Source organism: Epinephelus lanceolatus, chromosome 24 (assembly GCF_041903045.1).
Source record: "Epinephelus lanceolatus isolate andai-2023 chromosome 24, ASM4190304v1, whole genome shotgun sequence".
Classification (NCBI taxonomy): domain Eukaryota; kingdom Metazoa; phylum Chordata; class Actinopteri; order Perciformes; family Serranidae; genus Epinephelus; species Epinephelus lanceolatus.
In genome coordinates, this window is record NC_135757.1 from 7,073,371 (window position 1) to 7,096,773 (window position 23,403).

General features: G+C 39.9%; 1 protein-coding gene across 1 annotated transcript in view; it reads left to right on the plus strand.

Moving 5' to 3' along the window:
- chrm4a (cholinergic receptor, muscarinic 4a) overlaps nt 1-22,129 on the plus strand; it is a 43,548-nt gene extending 21,419 nt beyond the window's left edge. Inside the window, exons 2-7 of the mRNA XM_033615679.2 lie at nt 12,887-13,485; nt 14,505-14,659; nt 15,102-15,303; nt 15,407-15,496; nt 17,948-18,217; nt 20,774-22,129. Coding sequence (XP_033471570.1) covers nt 12,887-13,485; nt 14,505-14,659; nt 15,102-15,303; nt 15,407-15,496; nt 17,948-18,217; nt 20,774-21,019 — 1,562 coding nt within the window. The 3' untranslated portion in view covers nt 21,020-22,129. The remainder of the gene's footprint in view (nt 1-12,886; nt 13,486-14,504; nt 14,660-15,101; nt 15,304-15,406; nt 15,497-17,947; nt 18,218-20,773) is intronic.
- The last annotated feature ends 1,274 nt before the right edge of the window (nt 22,130-23,403 follow it).

Here is a 23,403-nt window from a genome sequence, read left to right on the forward strand (position 1 = left end):
GCGTGTGTGTGCACATGTTAGAAAGACATAAATGTTGCAGTAGCGTGCCGGCTCGAGCCTTGTTGTTGGAATGCTGTTCATGTATATGAGTGTGTAAGATGACGGTGATGAAATCAACCGCAATGTGCTTCTCATCAGTCCCGTGTTGTGTATTTCATGAGGATCTAAGCCAAGTTGTGTGTGTGTCCTTGAGTTGGAACTGAAAGTGTCTTTTCTGATGTTTTTATTTGTATACACGAGTCCATACCCGTTGAGAGCACAGTTGCCCACGTACAGTTTCACATGGTGTGTGTTTGGGATACAGGTCATAGGAAACTGCAGTTTAAATAGTCAACTGAACCCATTAAGAAGAGCAATGTATTCAGACTTCAGAGTTTTTGTGAATTTGATAGTACGATTGCTTTATTGAAAGTACAGTAGTACCATCGATAGTTAAAACTGTACATTAGTAGTTGAGGTAGCATGTTGAAAGGCAGATAGTTAAAGTGTTTATAAGTTGTATTGACTAGAATGACTAACTGACAGAATGACACACTGACAGTTTCCATGATTATGTACAGCATACCATACCATGACTTAGTCATACCAAAAATTAGAGAAACAAAAACATTGGTCCACAGGGGGAGCCACAGCGATCGGCCGCATTTTAGCCATTTTTAAGCATTTTTCTGTTGTTATAGCGCCACCCAGTTGCCAATTAGAGTTAAATTTCTCCAGTCACCTTGATGAGCTCTCTAGCGCCCCCATTTTGTTTGATGGGGTCAATAATGGAGGGGTCCCCTCAGATTATGTGTGGTCATATGCCTACAAAGTTGCGTGGTGATGGGTGAAACCTTTGAGATGTTATACACCTTTATGTGATGAGCCACGCCCTCCGCAATATTCATTGCCTTATAGAAGCTCAGTTTTAGTAAGTTTTCCAACTTTTGCCAAGAGGGAACTTTAGATATTGGTCCCTAGATTATGTTCACCCAGCTTCATGCAGATCGCTCAAACTTCCTAGGAAGAGATCCATTTGAAGTGTTTTTCAAAAAATTCAAAATGGCGGAAAATCTATATAAGCGGAAGTTATGGGTTCTTGAGGCAAATGTGTTCCTCATGAGGAGAGGCATCTCTGTGCAAAGTTTCATGTCTCTACGACATACGGGGCATGAGATATGCCCATTCAAAGTTTGCAATTTCAATCGGTTGCTATAGCGCCCCCCTTTGGCCAATTGATGTAATATTGCTTCATTGGCATCCTCCCATGACCCTCTACCACTGTGCCAAATTTCACATGGATTGACCAAGTCAGTGAGGAGAAAAACGTGGAACACACACACACAGAATTTTCGCCATTATAGTAAGAAATACTTTTTCTTACTAATTTTTGCGACTTACTTTGTTATATTTTGTCCTTTCTTTTCATCACTCCGCGTACAGCTGTGTTTCTTATTACTACTTCTTATTACTTGTACTTGACCTTGTCTAATCAGTGGCACCAGCTGATTGATTCATCACTACTGGGAGGAATCTGTGTCTACATGTGCTCTGTGAAGCACTCATGTCAGACGCACTGATGATAGTCAAGGACTGCTGCTGTTTGTCTTCACTCTTGAGCACCTTTTTTGTGCCCTGATGTCTTAAATTTAATTTAATTTTTGTGTTGCACTTATCCTATGGATCTTTTTGTGGCTGTCCAGCCCAGTTTCTTTGGTGTGCAGGTATCTCCTCTGCCGTGCTTTGTTGTTTGTCTATTGTACCGACGCACCCATGACAAACTTTTTGCTGCCACAAGTCGGCGCAGTTTCACATCAGCCCTAAGACTTTGATCATTTTTGCCCTATTTCTTAAGTTGCTAATTGCCTTCTCCCCATGTTCTGTTTTAGAAAGAACTCAAACCAGTGGGCTCAGGTTTCAAAGGGTTAAAGATTATATCATGAGTACATAAAAACTCAAACTGTGAGTATAGTGACTGGAGTATTACATAAACAATAGACCCTGTATCCAGAATTAGCTCCATTTGGCCCACATGAATGATGCATAAAAAATTTAGATGGCTCTGGGTGGCTTTTAGAACATAACAGAGTGAATGTTGCTCCATATCTTTTGAAAGCCACCAAATAATGTTATCTAAAAAGAATTTAAGCACACACATACAGATACAACCTGTATAGATATATATTATACAATAATTAGGTTTTATTTTTGAAGATACTGCTTAAAATGTTCAAATATAGGAAAAGTTAAAGTCCAAGTTTTTAAAGTATAAACGTAAACTTGAGACCATTTTGGGATACGATGGGATCACCTACTTCCGCACCCCTGCTCGGATCACACCAATCTTCGAACTCTCCCTTTCTTTTGATCTCGACTATTAAAGTAAGGCTTTGTTGGCTAAGTGCTGGTAAAATGTCCTCATCCAGCCAAGTATGTATTTTAGATTTAGCCAGTAAACTTGCAAAGCTACAATGGTGAAAATGGTGAGGTGGGACCAAGTCAACCAAGTCAAGACACTAGTCTTTGAACTCTGGCTTCTTTTGATTTCAACTACACATCTGTTAAGTTTCATGAGCCAGGAGCTGGTAAAAATGTCATTGTAATTGTTTTGCAAGTCACACATAATTCTCGAGTCCCGGAACTTTAACTTTGAGTTTCCAGTCACCTTTTTAACAATAGAGTAATAACATATTAGTATTGGAACTTGGTTGATATCCGTCGATAATTATCAGCCTGCATGTTTTGCATACTGCAATTGGGTTTTTGTTAGTGACGGCCAAATGAAGCTTCATGAAACTTTTTAAAATAGTGTGCCAAAATAGTTTGTTTTTTTCAGTCAAAAGGCTCAAGTCCAAGTGAAGTCACGAGTCATTGGTGTTAAAATTGAACATCAGCACCAACACTAGATGAATCCTGGTTATCTCTGTCTTCCCGAAGCTTCCCTTCATAGCTTATTGTTCTGGTTTAACGGCCTGTTCATTCACTGTTCATTCACGTGGTGTCCAGCAGCAGCAGACTGCGTATTGTCATCAAAACAAGCTCTGATTCACCGTACACTCCCCACATAGCACCAAACAGCAGACCAAATCTTCCTCTGGACTTGGTTGAGGCCAAACCAGATGGAGAGTAAATATTGGACTTGAATTCATAAACAGGCACACGAAAAGCGCCCCAGTGTGATAATGCATCAGGACTAACAGTTCACTTCTTCTGCTCCTCAGCATCCAAACAATCAGTTAATGTGGCTCTAAGTCAGTGACTGGAAAAGCTTCTACACTTTGCATAAACAACCTGTAGGCTACTATTCAGAGCTGTACTGTATATATTTCTGTAATGTGTGTTTGTGTAGTGATCATGCATGAAGGCTACTGCGTCAGTGTGTGGGTGTTTGGTGCCGCGGGTGCACATGTGAACATGACGATCATGTCTCATTAATACTTGGAGTACATTGGGTCAGACTCCTTTTATCCAGCAGTCGTGATCTCTAACCTGTGTCCCATAAATTATCACACCATTAATTAACCTGCAGGTCAACAGCTGCATTTTTAGAGTTCTCCATGGTGTGCTTATAAACCAGGCCTGAAGCCCAGCAGAAACCTTTTACATTCAGCTCCGTAAGGTTTGTGGTTATCCACTTTGTTCATTCATTTTTTCCAAGGTCTTTCATCACGGGAAGATTTGGGGATTCAGTGCTTTGCTAAAGGGTAGTCATTGAAGTAGGGTGTGAACGCCAAATTCCAAATAAGTCTTTCTCACTTACCTCTGACAATTTTTGTTTTCTTTGTATCTGATATCTGCTTTTACTCCAAAACAGTGAGGACTAATTACATTTTTAGAAAAAGTTAGAAAATCAACAGCAAATAAATCTGGATATTCCACAGAATACACTGTGAACAGGTTATTTTAATATACTTTACTCATACAAATTTAATTAATCAAATATATTTCCCAGCCTGTTCTCATTCCCAAGTTGTAAAAATACCACCGTTTGGTCAAATATTTTGACAAAGGGGGAGGCCTTGAAAGTCACCTTTCAAGGCAATATTATATGCCTCCGGGTATCCTAAACATGTCCTTTCAATGCCTAAACCTAACCAAATATTTTGGTTGCCTAAACCTAACAACCTGCATTTGTTGCGTATATCTAACCATGTGTATTTGTTGACTAAAACTAGTCATTTCCATTTGTTGCCGAAACCTAACCACATGCATTTGTTGCCTAAACCTAATCACGTACTTTTGTTGCCGAAACCTAACCACACGCATTTGTTGCCTAAACCTTATCACGTACTTTTGTTGCCTAAACGTAATCACGTTCTTTTGTGGCCTAAACCTAATCACGTACTTTTGTGGCCTAAACGTAATCAGGTACTTTTGTTGCCTAAACATAATCCCGTACTTTTGTTGCCTAAACGTAATCACGTACTTTTGTTGCCTAAACCTAATCACGTACTTTTGTTGCCTAAGCCTGATCACGTACTTTTGTTGCCTAAACGTAATCACGTATTTTTTTTTTTTTTTTTTTAAGATTTTTTTTTGGGCTTTTTGCCTTTAATGGACAGGACAGACTGAAATGAGGTGAGAGAGAGAGTGGGGGTTGACATGCAGCAAAGGGTTGCAAGCCGGAGTCGAACCTGCGGCCGCTGCAGCAAGGCATTGCCTCTGTACATGGGTCGCACTATTGACTACGCTACTGATGCCCCGTAATCACGTACTTTTGTTGCCTAAACCTAATCACGTACTTTTGTTGCCTAAACCTAACCACACGTATTTGTTGCCTAAACTTAACCAAATGCTTTTGTTGCATATATCTAACCACATGTATGTGTTGCCTAAACCTAATCACGTCCTTTTAATGTCTAAACCTAATCACGTGCCTTTGTTTCCTTGAACCTAATCACGTTTTTGTTGCCTAAACCTAACCACATCCTTTCAATGCTTGAACCTAACCACGTGAAGTTGTTGTCTAAACCTAATCACGTCATTTTAATGCCCGAACCCAACCATGTTTTTGTTGCCTAAACCTAACCAGGTGCATTTGTTGCCTAAACCCAACTACGTGCTTTTGTTGCATATACCTAACCACATGTATTTGTTGCCAAAACGTAACCATGTCCTTTTAATGCCTAAACCCAAGCTTCTTCAATTGTTGCCTAAACCTAATCAAATCCTTTCAATGCCTAAATTTATCCATGTGCATTTGTTGCCTAAAGCTGATCACATCCTTGCAATGCCTAAACTTAACCACGTTTTTGTTGCTTAAACCTAAACATGTGCTTTTCATGCTTTAACCTAACCACGTCTCTTAAGAGTTTTTTTTTTCGTTTGTTTTTTTAGTGATGTAAGTTTTTGATGTTGTAAGCAGAAACTGTACACTTCCTGTGAAAACAGAGGTGTGTTTTCAAAAGCCACAATGCATGTAACAGGCATAAATCCACATGCCATCCTGGAACAACAGGTGCAGGAGGACACCTTGTGTCTCATATGTAGACATGAAAGTCCGCTGAGCCGAGGGCGATATTTGAGGAGCTGTAATTAAACAATGTACAGTATATAGTACATAACGCACTTATGTACACAATACAAGAAATATTCATAGCTTACTTATACTATTCAATCTTATTTGTTCATTTCTGATTATGTAACTACTATCGCTGCAACTAATTGTGACTTAATGGTATGTTTTCCACTTGCTATCTTTATAACAGTCTAGTTGAAAGTGGAGTGTATCCTCCTGGCTCTTTACAGTCTACTCTCTGCAGAGGCCCTCTAAATAACAGGGAATTTATGATGCAGTTCTGTAGCAGCAGCCTAAGATTTAAAGATAACTGCAGTTCTCTACATATATCATTGTCAGAGAGCTGTATGGCATGTCTTCCAGAGGCAGGATACACATACATGATTCAAACACTGCAGATACAGTACATACATGATTGAACACAGCGTTTCTTCACTCACTCTCTGTTTCAATGTCTTGGCATGGTTGCACTAGCACTGAGGGAGCTGTGTCTGTGTGTGATACATGTGTGTATCCATGTGTTTTGTGGTTACATGCTGGTCAGCTACTTACGGTCACTATGTGTAAATGTGTGTAATGCAATATGTATGGACCAATGTTGCAGTAGTTTGAATATGTATTAGGTACGGCATTCATGTATAAATAAATAGAGACACCACAGATGTCACAAGATTTGAGGGAGCTTGCCATTGGCATGCTGACTGTCAGAATGTCCAATGTTGCTGTTCATTTCACTACCATGAGCTGTCTGCGATGTCATTTCCATGAATTTGGCAGTACATCCAACCAGCCTCACAACCACAGACCACATGTAGCCACACCAAATCAGGACCTCCACATCCAGCATCTTCACCTGCAATATTGCCTGCATGCTCATCAACCTCACTAGGGTATTGACCTGACAGCAGTTTGTCGTTGTAATTAATGTGGGGTTGTGAGGGCGGTTGGATGTACTGCCAAATTATCAAACGCTGAAGACGCTGGATGCCTGAGCTGGTGTGATTACAGGTGTTCTGTGGTTGTGAGTAGTGATGTCCAAATGAAGCTTCGTGAAACACCAGCTGTATTTGCTGAACGCACTAGATGGCGATGGCGATTCAGGAAAGTAGCCTGTGTATAAAAATATAGTACCTTTAGTAGCTTTGAGTAGCCCAAAATTACTCAGCAAGTATATGAGGAGGCAGGTTGGGGTGGTGGATGGTAGTGACGGCAAAATGAAGCTTCATGAACCACCAGCTGTATTTGCTGAACCCACTAGATGGCGATGGCGCTCTTGGTGTAATGAAAAAGGCTCAAGGGATGGCAATGCAGTTTGGTTTCAACTAGCAATGGCCAAATGAAGCTTCATGAACCATTTTCTTTATTTTTTGGGTCAGCTGGTGGTTCATGAAGCTTCGTTTGGACATCACTAGTTGTGAGGCTGATACATCCAAATTCATGGAAACTGCACTGCAGACATTTTATGCCAGGTTCAGACTACACGATATCAGCCTAATTATAGCGCGACACTGTGTTGTACGGTGTCGGCTTGGCACGGATCCTGACTGACAATAACTGTCATACGCAATAATCCATCGTTTTATCTCGTGTAGTGTGTCATAGTAGATGACAACAGACGCCATGTCTGGGACAGGAAAGTCTTGCTTGTTTGAGTTTCTTTTTGTCTTCCATGACTTTTCCTGTCACAGCCGACATATAGAAAGATAGAGCAATCTGCTGCCGTAGACAACCAAACGGCAATAACCCAGCCTTTTTTTATATGACTTCTAGAGATGTATTTAATTATCAGTATCACTGGACCAGGAGAGTAGCAGACTGGATTGAACTCTCTCCAGGGGTCTAACAGGATGATTCTCTGTTACTTAGATTCAATGGGTCATGGAAAATGACTTCTGCTTGTTGGCTAACACTGGTCCTGTATTGGTGCTTAGTTCCTCACTGGTTTTCCTCACATCACTACTGTTAAATTTCCTCACTCTTGCCTAGTTTCAGTCCTTGGAATTTAAAATTACAGGGCTGTTTTGAAACTCCACACATTAGTGCTGTGGGAACGGCAGCCTAATCTTTGCTCTTTAGTGTTAATATAGGAAGATAAACAGTTTAAATCTTAATGTCCGGCTAAAATCTTCACCATTTGCCAGAATGCTCTTTGTTATTTTGAAAAGAGAAATACAAAAATAATGTCAGAAGGCTGCAAATGATTGAAGTTCTTCTTTAATGTTTAAAGTATGAATCTCCCCTTTTCCCCTGAACTCATCTGCTAGTTTCTTGGTTCTGCAGCATTTGTCTCTCCTTGCACTTAATACATCCATTGAATGTTATCACAGTCAGCCAGTCTTTCTCTGTTAAATGAGTTTGAATATCAACAGAATAACCGTGTTGACTCAGCATCTTGTTGAAAGAACAATACGCTGTATATTTAAACCGTGGCCTAAATTGAATTCACAGCACAGATTGGTTGGAGGGTTTGCATTAATTTTCAATAGGCATGGTGCTTTGAAGTCGTGCCAGCAATAAATGCACACACGAACATGTTGGATTACCATTCTGTATTAATGCATTGGAGAGGGTTGAGCATTTTATTTCAGCCACAGGCTACGCTAGAATATTCTGTCCTGATAGTCATTAGTGGTCACCTCAGCAGTGGAGCTCCTCACTGGTGACTGATAGCTTTACACCAAAATTAGTGCCAGTAAGTGTGTAAGTTTAAACATGGGAAAACCCGCCAAAAATTTGTAATCAACTGCTTTCCCATTGCCAGTAGAAGTCAACAGTTGAAAGCAGCATGAGGGTCAGCCAGTGAAAATGTTACAGTGCTTACACTGTTTCTATCTCACTCACTTATTTATTCAGTCTCTCGTAAACCGGCTGCAAGCAAATTTGAAATGATGTTTGAGCAGTACGTGGATGGAGAGTATTTTGTGGTGGCATTTCATTTCACTCGTGATTCGATACTCTTAGACAGCAGAAACAACTAGACACCATTTTTCTATGAGATACAGCAATCTGCAATTTATGATGAATGTTGGCCACTGGTGCAATATACATTGTGTGTGTGTGTGTGTGTGTGTGTGTGTACTTGTACATGCTACATTGTGAGGACCAAAGTACGTATTTCAGCAACAAAGTGAGGACGCTTTATGAAAGTGAGGCCATTTTGGCTGGTCCTCACTTCTTCAAAGGCCTGTTTGAGGGTTAAGACTTGTAAAATTCATGACTGCATCTTGCACTGTTGTCACATTATTGCATTGACAATTGTCAACGGACAGACATATATTATTATTTCTTTATTATATTTGTTAATGTCTCTGTTAATGCCATCAATATTTTTGACAGTAAAACTGGTTGTGAGGCCACAGAAACTGTGCTATATATTTTACTAAATAAAACAAGACTTATGTAAATCATGTTTGTATGATATAGGGCTGGGTGGTATGGACAAAAATTCATATCTCGATATTTTCAGGCTTAATGGCGATACATGATGCGTATCTCGGTATTTTCTATTAAATGAGCTACGTTAAGTTTGGATGTCACATGTCACAAGCACCTTTATAGAAACAGACTGTGATCAAAATAAAATGCAAAGGCTTTTTTTCCCCCCCTGTTTGAAAATGTACAGCTGCACAACACGCAAATTAAAAATGATATAAATAGCAGGGTTAATGTTAACTTTTTGTATTTAATGAAGGCTTGATCGAGGAGAATCACAGCTGAACATAGAGTGTAACACAATTTATGTCGTCCAGAGATTCTGAGGATGTCCTTACCAAGTCCTTAGATTTAACCCAAACAGTATTCCCTTGTGAGCTACTCCACATTCCCAAATAAGGTTATTCTGTACCGATGTATGGCTTTGTGAGATTTCTATTGGCTACTGACTTTAAACGACAAACATGGCTCACTCTAAATTACTTTGACTGTCTCTTACAAAATGCATATATCTCACAAGAGACTCTCGTCTGTTGAGGCTGGGGCACAGGGCAATCTCCCTTGCTTTTGACCTTGGATGCAATGAAGCCAGCCAGGCACCCTTATCTGGACATCTGTACTCCCCAAAGATGGAGAGCATTCATAACAAAGATCAAGTAGTTTTGAAAAGTTTGAGATTGAAATTAGACATCTACATTTTAATGACATATTCCTTATACTTCGAACATGTGTCTACAATTAAAAGCTTAAAATATTGTTCCTAATCAGTTTGTTTCTTCTCTTCTTCCCTCTATATTCCCTCATGTGCATAGTCTGTTTATATTTCTCTGTTCTTAACAGATCTACCTACCTTTTTGGACATATAGTAAGTAAACAAGGCCAAAACATCCTTTATTCATGAAAACCCTGTCCGCGTGCTGTGCAGCTGCCAGTGTACTGCATGGCTCTGAACTGTTGTCCTCAGCAGCCCTGACGGAAGGACTTTATTGTCGGCAGGAACACTCATGTACCTGGTTCAGCAGCTGTTAATCGGGCGCAGTTCAAAGGCTGGGGGCCTGAAGTGGAACCAGCTGTCCAGAGTGAAGATATTTGCACTGTAAATGCACTGAAATTCATTGATTTGTACCAACGTCTTTAAAAAGGTCTGTGGCAGGAAAGGAAAGGGACTCTGACTAATGACTTCAGAATCTCTAAGGAGCAGCTTCTCTGCTAAGATAGAGGGCTGCACCGAAGCTCATATTTAGTTAGTAAAGCTGAAATCATCAGCACAAATACGTGACTCATGTCAGGGACTTTCAGTCAGGATTATCCAGTGGTATAAACTCTAAACAACTTTCTCACATTATATATTCACATTATTTTCTGACTCATGTTACACCAAATCCTTTTGGATATCACTCCTCAAAGTCAGTCTTGTGTTGGCAATGGCTGTGAAAACATCAGGGATTGTTTATCTATGCTGTGTATTTTTTAGCAGTTGCAACCAACTGGTATCTTGATCAATCTTTCTGCATGACATGGAGGTTGGATTAAGATGTTTCCGTATGGCCAAAATATGTATCTTAAATCCGAATCAGAATCAGAAATACTTTATTGATCCCCGAGGGGAAATTATTTATGTTACAGGTGCTCCTTGCAAGAGAGGAAAGATACGTAAAAATATAAGAAATTTAAATAGTATTAACAAATATATAGTTAAATAAACAGGAATTATTAACAAACATAAACGTGTGTATATATATATATATATATATGTATATATATATTGTAAACTGAACAAGATTATTTACACAAACAGAATATATACAGTCAGGGTGAATGGGGTTATTGCACAAGTTAAATTAAATTATTGCAGTGTGTGAAAAAGTCTCAGGGCCACTCAGAGGGAGGAGTTGTACAGTTTGATGGCCACAGGCAGGAATGATTTCCTGTGGCGCTCAGTGGTACATCTTGGAGGTATGAGTCTCCCACTGAAAGTACTCTTGTGCCTGACCAGCACATGGTGGAGTGGGTGTGAGACATTGTCCAAGATAGTTGGTAGCTTAGACAGCATCCTCCTCTCTGACACCACCATCAGAGAGTCACACTCCGTTCCGTTCCCTTTTTTTTTTTTTTTTTTAAATAAGACCTTGCAGTCTAGTAGATGTGCAGGAAATAAGACATGAACAGCCCAATTGTATCCATTTACTTCTGTTATTATAACTTTGATGCCTCGAATTTGGCACAAATGTCATCTTGTGCCAAATCTGATGAATTGATTGGTTCTTGGTGGTCATAGCTCAAAGGTCAAAGTCACTGTGACCTTCTCTGTCTCATTCTTGTGAGTCAGATTTCTCAAGAACACCTTGAGGGAATTTTTCAACTTTGGCACAAACATTGACTTGTACTTGAGGATGAAGTGTTTAGATTTTGGTGGTCAAAGGTCAAGGTTGCCGTGACCTTGCATCCATCTCATTCTCGTGAATATAATATCTCAAGAACCGTTAGAGGGAATCTCTTTAAATTTGGCACTAACATTCACTTGGACACTAAACTGATTGGATTTCAGTGGTCAAAGGTCAAGATCAGTGTGACCTTGCATCTGTCTCATTCTCCTGAACATGATATTTTAAGGACTGAAGAATAAACTAATTGGAATTTTGTGATCGAAGGTCAAGGTCACATTGACCTTGACCTTCGACCACATTTGACCCTGTGACAAAATGTGTTTTTGGCCTTAAGAATATATGAATTCAAGATGAATTCATATGCTCACTATGACAGAACTTCACACCAATGTCTAATAGGATAAAATGATTGAGTGATGACATTTTATATCTAAAATATCAAAGGTCAACTTTGCTGTGACATCATAATAACCCACATAAGACCATTTTTCTGCCCATAATTCAACTTCATATCTCAGGAACAGAAGGGGAGACATTTGGTCAGATACTGAATTGATGACACTTATCTTGGGTGTCCACCTTGAAACTGTGCTGACTGTATAGATCCTCTGTGCTGTAAGGGGGACACTCTCAAAATACCGTACACCTAAACTGATATTGATTTTTTTTAGATGTAATATGCTAGGCACCTTTCATAGTGTTAATGATGGGAAGGAATATTAGAAGTAATTATATTGCCAGGAGTGACTTTGGGTTTATTTCACATTGGCAAAACTCCAGAGTGCAGATTGGTTGGAGGAGGGGCAGTACAACCAGATGGGTGTGCTGCGAAAAGGCTTCCCAGTGGAACTTAAGATTTTTTGTTAGCTCCCCAGAAAAACATAATCTCAAATGAGCCAGCTTTAACATTTCAACACCTTGTTTTATTAATTAAAGTTAGCAGTGATTACAGTGCCAAAAAATGTAAACTTTTTTACCTTCCAACTAACTTATAGGTACTTCAAAAATAAAAGTCTATCATCATCAGTTCACACTTGTTATGGCTCAGCACCAACAATAGCCATGGTTGAAGGTATTGTGTTTTTAGGTTGTCCAACCGTCCCATTCTAATCAATGCTATATCTCAAGACCACCGAGAGGGAGTATCTTCAATTTTGGTGTAAACGTTCACTTTGACTCAACAAAGGAATTATTACATTTTGGTGGTGCTAAGTCAAAGGTCACTGTTACCTCGTCTGTCTAATTCTTATGAACACATTATCTCAAGAACACCTGGAGGGACTTTTTTTAAAATCTGGCACAAATGTCCACTTGAACTCAACTGTGACCTGATTAGATTTTGGTGGTCAAAGTCACTTTGACCTTGCATCCATCTCGTTCTCATGAACACAATATCTCAAGACCACCTTGAGGAAATTTCTTCAAATTTGGCACAAACATCCACTATGAATTGATTAAATATCAGTGGTCAAAGGTCAAGATCACTGTGGCCTGGTTCATGAACCATGAACCATATTTCATGTGAATGGGGTGAAATATGATCCATATTTCTCTCTCCTTCTCCCTTCAGGGTCATCAGTCATCCAATCAGCTGACCTGTTCTCTAACACCTCCTGCAACATTACCTCCAATGATTCAACATTCTGCTCCTCTGTGGATGATGGAGCGGGGGCAGGAAGTCCATATAAAGCTCTGGAGATGTTTTTTATTGCCTTGGTGACAGGATCCCTGAGCTTTGTGACTGTCACAGGAAACATTTTAGTCATGCTGTCCATCAAAGTAAACCGCCACCTACAAACTGTCAATAACTACTTCTTATTTTCATTAGCATGCGCTGACTTGATCATTGGTGTTTTCAGCATGAATTTGTACACAGTCTACATCATTGTCGGCTACTGGCCACTTGGGCCGGTGGTCTGTGACTTGTGGTTAGCCTTAGATTATGTTGTCTCAAACGCCTCAGTGATGAATTTATTGATCATCAGCTTCGATCGCTATTTCTGCGTGACCAAACCCCTAACATATCCGACAAGAAGGACAACCAAGATGGCGGGGTTAATGATAGCCGCAGCATGGATCCTATCGTTTATCTTGTGGGCTCCTGCCATCTTGTTCTGGCAGTTCATCGTTGGACAGCGAACAGTGCCACCTGGAGAATGTTATATTCAGGTACAGTATGTAAAACTTAATTGATCCTTTAGGCAGATCAAAAAAGCGCACTCAGTAGACTGTTAATGTCCACCAGGCAGTCACTCGAACTGATTGCTGCCACTCTAGACAACTGAAATTTTAGCACATACGCCAAAAACATGCCTCGTCTATGTTTTTTGGAGCCACAGTGAATTGCACAAAGCAGATAGTTTTCCTGCTCACAGGCAATACAATATCATTATTAAGAATGAATGTATTTTTATGCCTTCACTCCCAAGATAGCTGTTGCCGGAGGCGTTATGTTTTCGGGTTGTCAAATTTGGCACAAACGTCATAATGGACTAAAGAATCCACTGATTAGATTTTGGTGGTCAAATGTCAAGGCCATTGTAACCTTGAGTATCTCTGATTCTTGTAAATGTAATATCTCAAGACAGCCTCCAGGGAATTTTCTTAAATTTGGCACTAACGTCCGTTTGGACTTAAGAATTAAGAAAAACTGATCAATGTTGGTGTTAAAGGTAACTGTGACCTTTTCCATCTCATTCTTGTGAACTTGGTATCTCAAGGACGCCTTGAAGGGATTTCTCTAATTTTGGCACCAACGTCCACTGGTAGTCAAAAGTCAAGGTCACTGTGAAGCCACAAAACATGCTTTTGGCCATTACTCAAGAATTCATACACTAATTTTGACAAATCTTCACACAAATATCCACGAGGGTAGAATGATGAAGTGATGATATTTAAATCCAAAAAAGTGAAAGGTCAGTATATCATCATAATGTTCTGCAAAACAGCGTCGCATCTCAGGAATAGGAGAATGTTTATGCATTGATATGCAAAATATTACCCTTTCATATAATGCAGTGCAATACAACACTACTACAAAATTACAACCTCAAAGATTAACAGTTAAAGTAACACAGTGTCAACAAAACCTTGGATTGGACTGTACAAGTGTACCTAATAAATTGGTGCATATATGTAAACATTCTCTATAGATGATGGAAGGGTTTCTTTATTTTGTCTTTCTACAGTTCCTTTCAAACCCCGCTGTGACATTTGGGACGGCTATCGCAGCATTCTATCTTCCTGTCATTATTATGACAGTCCTGTACATCCACATTTCCCTGGCCTCCAGGAGCCGGGTCTCCAAACACAAACCAGAGAAGAAAGAGAAGAAAGGAATAAAGTAAGAGCATCGAAGGAATTAAAATAATGATGCATGTTACAGATTAGGTCTTGAGAGAATGGGAAACACAAAAGACACTTCTGACACCGCCTGTCTGTTTTTAAACTGAAATTCAAAATCAAGCAAGCTGTCTCCCTTGAGTTGTTTGGATTCAGATTCAGTTGTGACATGACTATTTTTGTGTGTGCTGGTAATCATTACATCTGCTCTTTGCCTAAACTTTACAACATCTAGAGAAGTAGATTTCAGTGTTCAAACAAAAGAGATAACAAGTGGGCCAATAAATCACAACTAGGCACCAGATGTGTTTCACCCACGCTATTAACATCAATTAATCATTTACATAACTTGCTGCAGTATGAATAACCACTATGAGCGTGCAATTTATTATTCACATCCATTCTTTGGTTGTATAATGTGCACATCTGTTTGTTTTTTTCAGAACTCCCAGCTTGATGAAGAGTCACCTGTTAAAGCAGAACAACAACAATGAGACCAGTCCTCAGGCCAGTCCCCGCTCCACTCCCAAACTCAGTCTGGACTCAACCACCACTGCGCTGGAGGCTGTGAAGAATGGCAGAGTGGAGGAACCCAAACCTGTCCTGCCACAGATTCAAGCACAGCCCAGTCCAGGACTCACACAGGTATGGACTCACATACCATTAACATCTCTGCTTATGTTTACTGTCTGTCTACCAGATGCTGATCAGCAGTGTGATAGCTTCATCTATCTATCTATCTATCTAGGAGGAAAAAGAGAGCTCCAATGATTCGTCCACAGCTTTTATTCCCCCCACAGAGCCAAAGGACAACACCAACAACGAGGTGATATCTGAGGTTGGTGTTCAAAATTTGGACAACTTTCCTTTTTTAATTTTTTTTGTCATTAATATGAACTAGAGACCATCTTGCGATGGGATCAATCCAGCCGTGATACACCGATCTGCGACTTAGGGCCTGTTTATACCGTTCCATTTATTTCTGAAAATGGGTATTTATCTTTACATGTACACCTATCATTTACACGTAAGCGTCATTTTTCTCGACGAAAACGAGATCTGTTTCTATGGAGACGTGTGAACAGGATAGACAGAGATTTTGGAAAAACGATGACGTTGCAACCCAGTTCACGCATGCCCATTAGGCGCCCGGGAACCACAACAACAATGGCAGATATATGCCGGGTTGTTTACGTTTTGTTAGCATTTCTGGGACTACTTACGAGCTTAGCTGACGAATTTAGCACTGCTGCATCAAGGTTAAAATGTAGTTTATCATTGTTTTTATCACTAGCGCCAAGAGGAAGACAAATCACTGTGCATGCGCAGAACATTCTTCTATGGGACATATGGTGTATCGCCACCTACTGGCCTGGCATGCTAACTGCAGCAAAAAGCTGCCGTTTTTGCGTTTTCGTGTAAACAGGGATATCGTCACAACTGACTGTGTAAACCCGGAGTTTTTTTATACGGGATAAATAAAAATCTGTTTTAATTGTATCGGGTCCGCGTACTTCGTGGCCATTCATTTTTTGTTTCAAAATAACAAATTGAAACACAGAAAACCAACCATTATCCGTTTTTTGTTTTGAAATGACCAAATGATAAAGGAAAAAAACGATCCATCTCCCGTTTTTAATTTGATAATAAAGAAAAGAAAAGAAAAACGGAAAACGAATCGTTATCATTATCCAGTTTAATTTGGGAATTTAAAAAAAAAACCCTGATGGAAACTCCTTTCTCTATTTTTTGTTCATTTCTTCTCTGTGACCAGTAAGCTGCATTCATGTGGTGTATGAAATGTACATACAGAGCATGTACATTTCCTATAACTACTAGAATATTGCTTTATCTGACATGTTATGCTAATAAATATCTTTTCTAACTAATCTAGGTCACTCTACATGGACAGCAACTAATGGCATACCACATTACACATTACATGTCTGCAAAAAATGATACGCAATACGTAAATTAATAAAAAGTTTTATTACCATGGACAAAACGTTCCTTTTCGTCCAGCAGTTTTCTGTGAAAGTGACGTCAATTTCAGTCAAGTCGGTAGCTCCTGTTCCAAAATTATCTTCAAGCTGTTTTTCCAACATGAGCAGGTGTTCATGTGTATTTTCCCAGTTGGAAAGTCATTTTTCCGATTATTCCGACACCACATGAATGCAACTTACTGGTCACAGAGAAGAAACAAACAAAAAATAGAGAAAGGAGTTTCCCACAGGGTTTTTTTAAATTCCCAAATTAAATCAGATAATGGATAACGATTCGTTTTCTGTTTTTCTTTTCTTTATTATCAAGTAAAAAATGGGAGACGGATCGTTTTTTTTCCTTTTTCATTTGGTCATTTCAAAACAAAAGACAGATAATGGTTGGTTTTCCGTGTTTCAGTTTGTTATTTCGAAACAAAAAACGAATGGCCGCGAAGTACACAGACCATATCGGTATCCGTGTAAACAAGGCCTTAAAGCAAGGTCAGGCACCTAAAGCTGTTGGGGGCCAATGTCGCAACCGTGTCGCAAATGATAATAGTAAGTTCAGATGGTATACAAAGATAACAACAATTTTATTTGTACACATATATGTAGAAGCCGAGCTGCCATGGTTTTAATTATCTTATATTTCATACCTCCATTTCCTCAAGGTAGTCACGTATCATTGATTTCTTCAGAAAAGGCCATAACTCAAGAAATCATACACTTGATTATGACAAAATTCTGTACAAATCTGATAGGATACATTGAAAAGGTCAAAGATCAGCTTTACTGTGACATCCTGATATCTTCCAAAAACACTTTTCTTTCCATTACTCAGCACCATAACCCAGGAACAGTAGGAGAGACATTTGGTCAGGTTCTAAGTTGGAGACACTGATCAAATGTTTTGGGAAGTCCAATTTATCCAACATTGTCAAATTTCAAAGTTCACTGAGTTTCAGTGAGTTTTACATTGATAAACCTGGCATATGTAAGTGAGGAGGTAAAAGTAGACTGTATGTGATATATGTGTGATGATTGGTTGAGATGGGGAGGTGGACACACAAGAAGAGACAGAGGAACGACAGGGACAGGGGGAGGGTTTTACCATGTCCAAAGACTTCTTGCACATTGTATGACCAAGTATCTGATAAAATGATGTGACCAGATAGATAAGAATATTCAGATACATTTTTAAAGAAGGTTTTGAGGGTAACCAAATATTTCATACACCTTCACGCAGCCTACAACAGGTTGCAATGGCTGTTAAGGTTCCTAACAAAACTCTCTCGGCTTTGTTACAGGCAGCAACAAATCCCAACCCAGTTGCCACGACAACGGTCAATCCTGCAGCATCAAAGATGGGCTCAGCCTCGAGGTGGTCCAAGATAAAGATTGTAACGAAGCAGGCTGGGGATGAATGCATCACAGCCATAGAGATAGTCCCCCCTGTAGAGGGAGCCGAGAGGCATTCAATACCAATCAGCCGTCCTAGGACTGTGGCACGAAAGTTTGCAAGCATCGCTCGGAGCCAAGTGAAGAGGAAAAGACAGATGGCTGCCAGAGAAAAGAAAGTATGTTAATGTAACAGTGCATGGACATTGGGCATAATTTATAAACAATACAACACAATAATAACACAAAGGCACATATTAGTGATTATATTGTGAGTAAAATTATGTTTTTATGAATTGAATTAACTGGTCTGAGTGGGAGGAAGAGTAGGTGATACAAGCAAACTGCATGATGAGGCAGGTTACATCTTACATCAGCTTAATTCATCATGACAACAAACAAAGCTACAGTTATTGGTTTTGCATGGCAGCATACAGTATGTTGGCTTACGAGTGGGACTACCCAGTTTACCTGCATGTGAATGGTGCAGAGCAGCTGCAGTCACTTCACTTCATTAGTGTTCAGAATGACAGATGGCAATTGGAAGCATTCCTCTGAGCTTTTAAAACGACAAAACATGTATCTTAAACTGTTTCAGCACCACACAAAATTTCCACACTTGAAATAAAAAAAATATATTAGAAAACATTTCAGACAGACAAAATGAATATGTTAAGAGCCAAAGATCCTCAACCTTAGCCTCAACCTTGCTCCGTCACAGTGCTGTTTGCCAATTACTGATCATTGCATTCTGGATGATGGTAGGCTTCAATGACAAGAGGCCCTCGTCTAGGGGAGAACAGAATTCACAGATGTGAATTGTGTGTTTGTGTTAGCTTAGGCCTGTTTCTCATTTAAACACCATCCCTCATGGTACATCAAACACCACTTAACAGAGTCGAGATAAAAGATTCAATTTTATGACGAAAACTATGAAAACATCATTTGAAACATGAAAAATGAATCCAGCCAAACACTACCTGAATACAATCCTTTGTGCACCAGGGGTCTGATCTTGGACTGTTGTCGACGAAGCCCCACTCCTCCTGCAACGCTTGCCCGGTTAGCATGAGCATCATATTGAAGCCGCTCAGTTCTGTCGTTGAATTCATTCATTACCATTAGGTAACATTAGTTGTGTGATGCTAACAGTTAGCCCTACCACTGTTGTTCCCTGACACTCTTTTGCAAGGGTACTGTCGCTGCTTCCTGGTCTTAGCATTGCCCAGGAGGACTGTCATTGGTAGTGATGGCCAAATGAACCTTCATGAACCAGCAGTTGTATTTGCCACTAGATGGCACTCTTGGTGTAATGAAAAAGGCTCAAGGGATGGCAATACAGTTTGGTTTCAACTAGCAACGGCCAAATGAAGCTTCATGAACCATTTCCTTTATTTTTTGGGTCCACTCTGGCACTCTTTGTTCAACAAAGTGTTGAAACCAAACTGCATTGCCATCCCTTGAGCCTTTTTCATTACACCAAGAGCGCCATCTAGTGGGTTCAGCAAATACAACTGCTGGTTCACGAAGCTTCATTTGGCCATCACTAGTTATTGGTATCGGGAAACAAAACAAGCCAGAGCGTTTTTTCCCCTGTAGTAGAATGGTAACATGGCAACACATTTTCATCCCGGCAACACATATTGTCGCTTTGACAGTGGCCTTTCACATCTACGAATTACATTGGGTATCCTTCTACATCTGCTGTTGATGTTTCATGATGCGCTACCAACACCGGGACATCAGCAAAAGCACATGATTAGGTTTAGGAAAAAACATTTTGGTTTGGCATTCGGGAAGTAAACACTAGGCTCGTGGGTGAAAGTCCAGGGTTTGTTGGACCCAGCCACCCTATAGGTACTTTCCTACTCCTTTTATTATGTTGTTACTGGCAGTGTTTTAACTTGTCGCTATCCAGGGGACTGCCATGCAGCTTCAGAAAATTTTTTAGGGATGCATGTGTGTATCCTCAGCAGGCATAAAGTGCCCACAATTCTCTGCACATGCTTTGCTCTAAGTGAAGGCCAGGCCTCTTCAATGATGCACACCTGAGCACTTGCTAGCCTGTTCCAATGTGTGACGGAGTCTTGCCTTGCCTCTGTAGGACCTGACTTGGAAGGACGCATCCTACCAAGGAAGCATCCTTGACTTTGACAAGCACCATATGTATTTGCATATGTTAATCTGATTTGCAGTGCACCGAGCTCTCAGAGCCACCGTACTAAATAACTGTGTGATGAGATTATAGTATAAGGCCTGTGGTGTTCATGCTGTTAGTAGGAGCCGCTACTGCCAAAAGGACAGAAACAGTGCTTTGACATGTTTTAGTCCAGGTATTAAATTATGTAGTGTTATTACATTGTTTCTCCTTATTGCCTTTCATCTATTTCAGTTTATCTTAGATCTGTAAACTAATCAACCTGCAAAGGTCTGAAAGTACTTGAGGTGATCTATCTTTTAGAGTAAACATCTCTACTTTTATTCTTTGTTAGTGGCATCACTGTTGTCTTATAATAAAGTGCTCACTTTTCAAGCCAGTAGGCATTTAAACTGCAAAATATCAGACACAATGTTCACGCTCATGGATTAACAATCCCAAACAAGTTTTAATTCTGAGCAAATTGGTTTTCACACCACAGTGAAATAAATGAAAACAAATAGCTGCCTGGAGAGGAGAAAAGATTATCAGTGCTCCCATTTACACTTCGTCTCTCTTTTCTTCCCGTTCTCTATAGGTGACCAAGACCATCTTTGCCATCCTGCTGGCTTTCATCATCACATGGACGCCGTATAACGTCATGGTGTTGATCTCAACCTTCTGCCAATCTTGTGTCCCCGACACTGTGTGGATTATTGGCTACTGGCTGTGTTATGTCAACTCGACCATCAACCCAGCTTGTTACGCACTGTGCAACGCCACATTTAAAAAGACATTCAAGAACCTGCTGCTGTGCCAGTATAAAAATATAGGTACAAGATGAGATGGGAGGAGCAGACTGAGGGCGGGATGGATGGGGAAGGGGTAAACCACTGCAAGGACAGGGGCCAGAGGAAGGGAGAGGAATGATTGTCGGAAGGTGAGCGGGAGAGGGCTGAAGGAGCTGGAGAGGAGAAATGGATGACAGGACTTAGTTGAAGAGACACCTACAGGGGATGAGCATCGTCTGCAAATGACTGCCAGTTATCCCTACAGGTACATACAGATCCAGAGTGAAATGTGAGTGTGAACAGTGATTCTTTAAGCCGCCCACCTTCCCCCGAGATCGAACTAATCACCGTGCTTCTATCTGATATGACGAATGTGTTTCCAGTATACACCACAGAAGTTCGGGAATAGCTTCAACACCCATTAAAAATGATGTGTCACTGCCATGGTAATTAAAACAGCCAATGAGGCAGCCATGGCAACAGCCATAATCACAGCTACAGTCTGCCACAATCACAGCGATGGCAGGAGCCAGTCAGAATAGTTAGTGCAGAGAATTATGTTGATCAGTTGGTTATCGTCAAATTAGCCACAATGATTCGGGCTTGCAGCTGAGCCAGCCACAGCTAAGGGCGTGCACAGTCACGCTCAAATCTTGTCAGAGGAAGCAATTACGAGTAAAACCCAACAATATTCAGACAGTTCTTACTCCCAACTCAAATACTGCCGTTTTGTCTGAGGACCTCGGCATCAGACAGACAGCAGAGGCACCCTTCAAGGCATCAGATGGCCTTACTAAAACCTTACTAAAAGTGTACGTCATCCAAGAGAGACAGTAACAACTAAAGGAATGGTTAAAGTTGCCATACTGAAATTTAAGGTGTGCTGATGGATTTACATCAGATCTGTGTGCTAGGTACCCCAACAGAGCAGGGACCAAAAATGGGGACAGTCAGGAAAAGTTCCACTGGTGTTTCACAGTGGAAACAGAAAAATGCGTATTGTATAGCATGCAATGCTAGTGACGTAGGCCATATGATGTATAGTACAGGAAGTAAATCTGAAAATGAAAGGTTTTACCTAAGTTGCACAGGGTTCCCACGCATTTTCATGGAATAAGTTTCAGTACTTAGTCCATGACCCATTATTCAATTTTTGTCTTGCCCAACTAGCCCATAATTGTAATATCAAAAATATAGCGTACATGTAGTTAGAGATGGAATGCAGGAAGAAAATGAAGAAATTGTACATGATGGAAAGCAAACATTGTCACACACTGACGCATATTAGAGCGACGTTACCTCAACAGCTTCAGAAAATCAATTGGTCGTTATGTTCCATTATGTGGAAAGTTATCCACAGACGACAAAATTCCATGACTTTTCCCAAACTTTTTAATGACTTTTACTGATTCCATGACTTTTCCAGGCCTTGAAAATGTGATTGTGAAATTCCATGACTTTTCCAGGTTTTCCATGATCTTGGAAACCCTGTTTCTAAGTTTATTTTCAAAACATCTATGCATGTAACAAGCAGAAACTTCACATTTCCTGTGAAAACGAAAGCGTATTTTAAAAAGACATCATAAAGTGGTGCAGGTACGATGTTTATTTGTAGGTCAACGTGGACGTTAGCATCACCCTGGTTCCCTTGACAAAAAGCCAATGGCATTCTTCTAGTGGGTTATTACAGAAAATAAGTTCTGTAGAAACCAAAAGTTGATGGCTTCACAATTCAACACCACTTTTATGATTTGAATAAAAACGTACTGCTACTTACCGTCACCAACACAGTGAGGCTGTAAAGCCATGGTCCACTTGATGATGTTTGTCTTTTTAAAGACACATAAAAGCTTCAAAATTTACGAGTGGGGTATTTAATGATGCATTTTATGTCGCAGAACAAAACGTGAAGGCATAAACCCATTGACTTCAAGACATGTGAACTGAAAGTTCTTGAATTCTAACTTATTTCCAGGTTTTAAAACTTATTACTGCACCACTCAATGTATATGTCCTTAAACGTCCAAAACTGACTCAAGAGGGTACCTAGCGTGTTATATTTTGATGGGTAGGTTCACTGACAAAGAGGTGGTATTTGATGAGTTGGGGTGAGAACATGTCATATCATTAACAATATTATGCCATACCATAATGTCTCAATCCCAATGTGATATTTTCATTTAAATATAAGGCTCATAGGGGGAAAAAAATTATGACTTGTGACGGCATAAAATTTTATTTAATGTTATTATTTTCTATTAACTTTTAAAACTCGTATTCTAATAAATACCTCAAATGTAATGTAGAACCAATTATGTAATTGATTCTATGGATACCATGGACCATATATGCCATAAAACTAAAATAAGATCTACAAATATAGGAGAGCAGAGATGACTGGGAGACTGTGACTGATGACAAAGCAAAATGACATGGT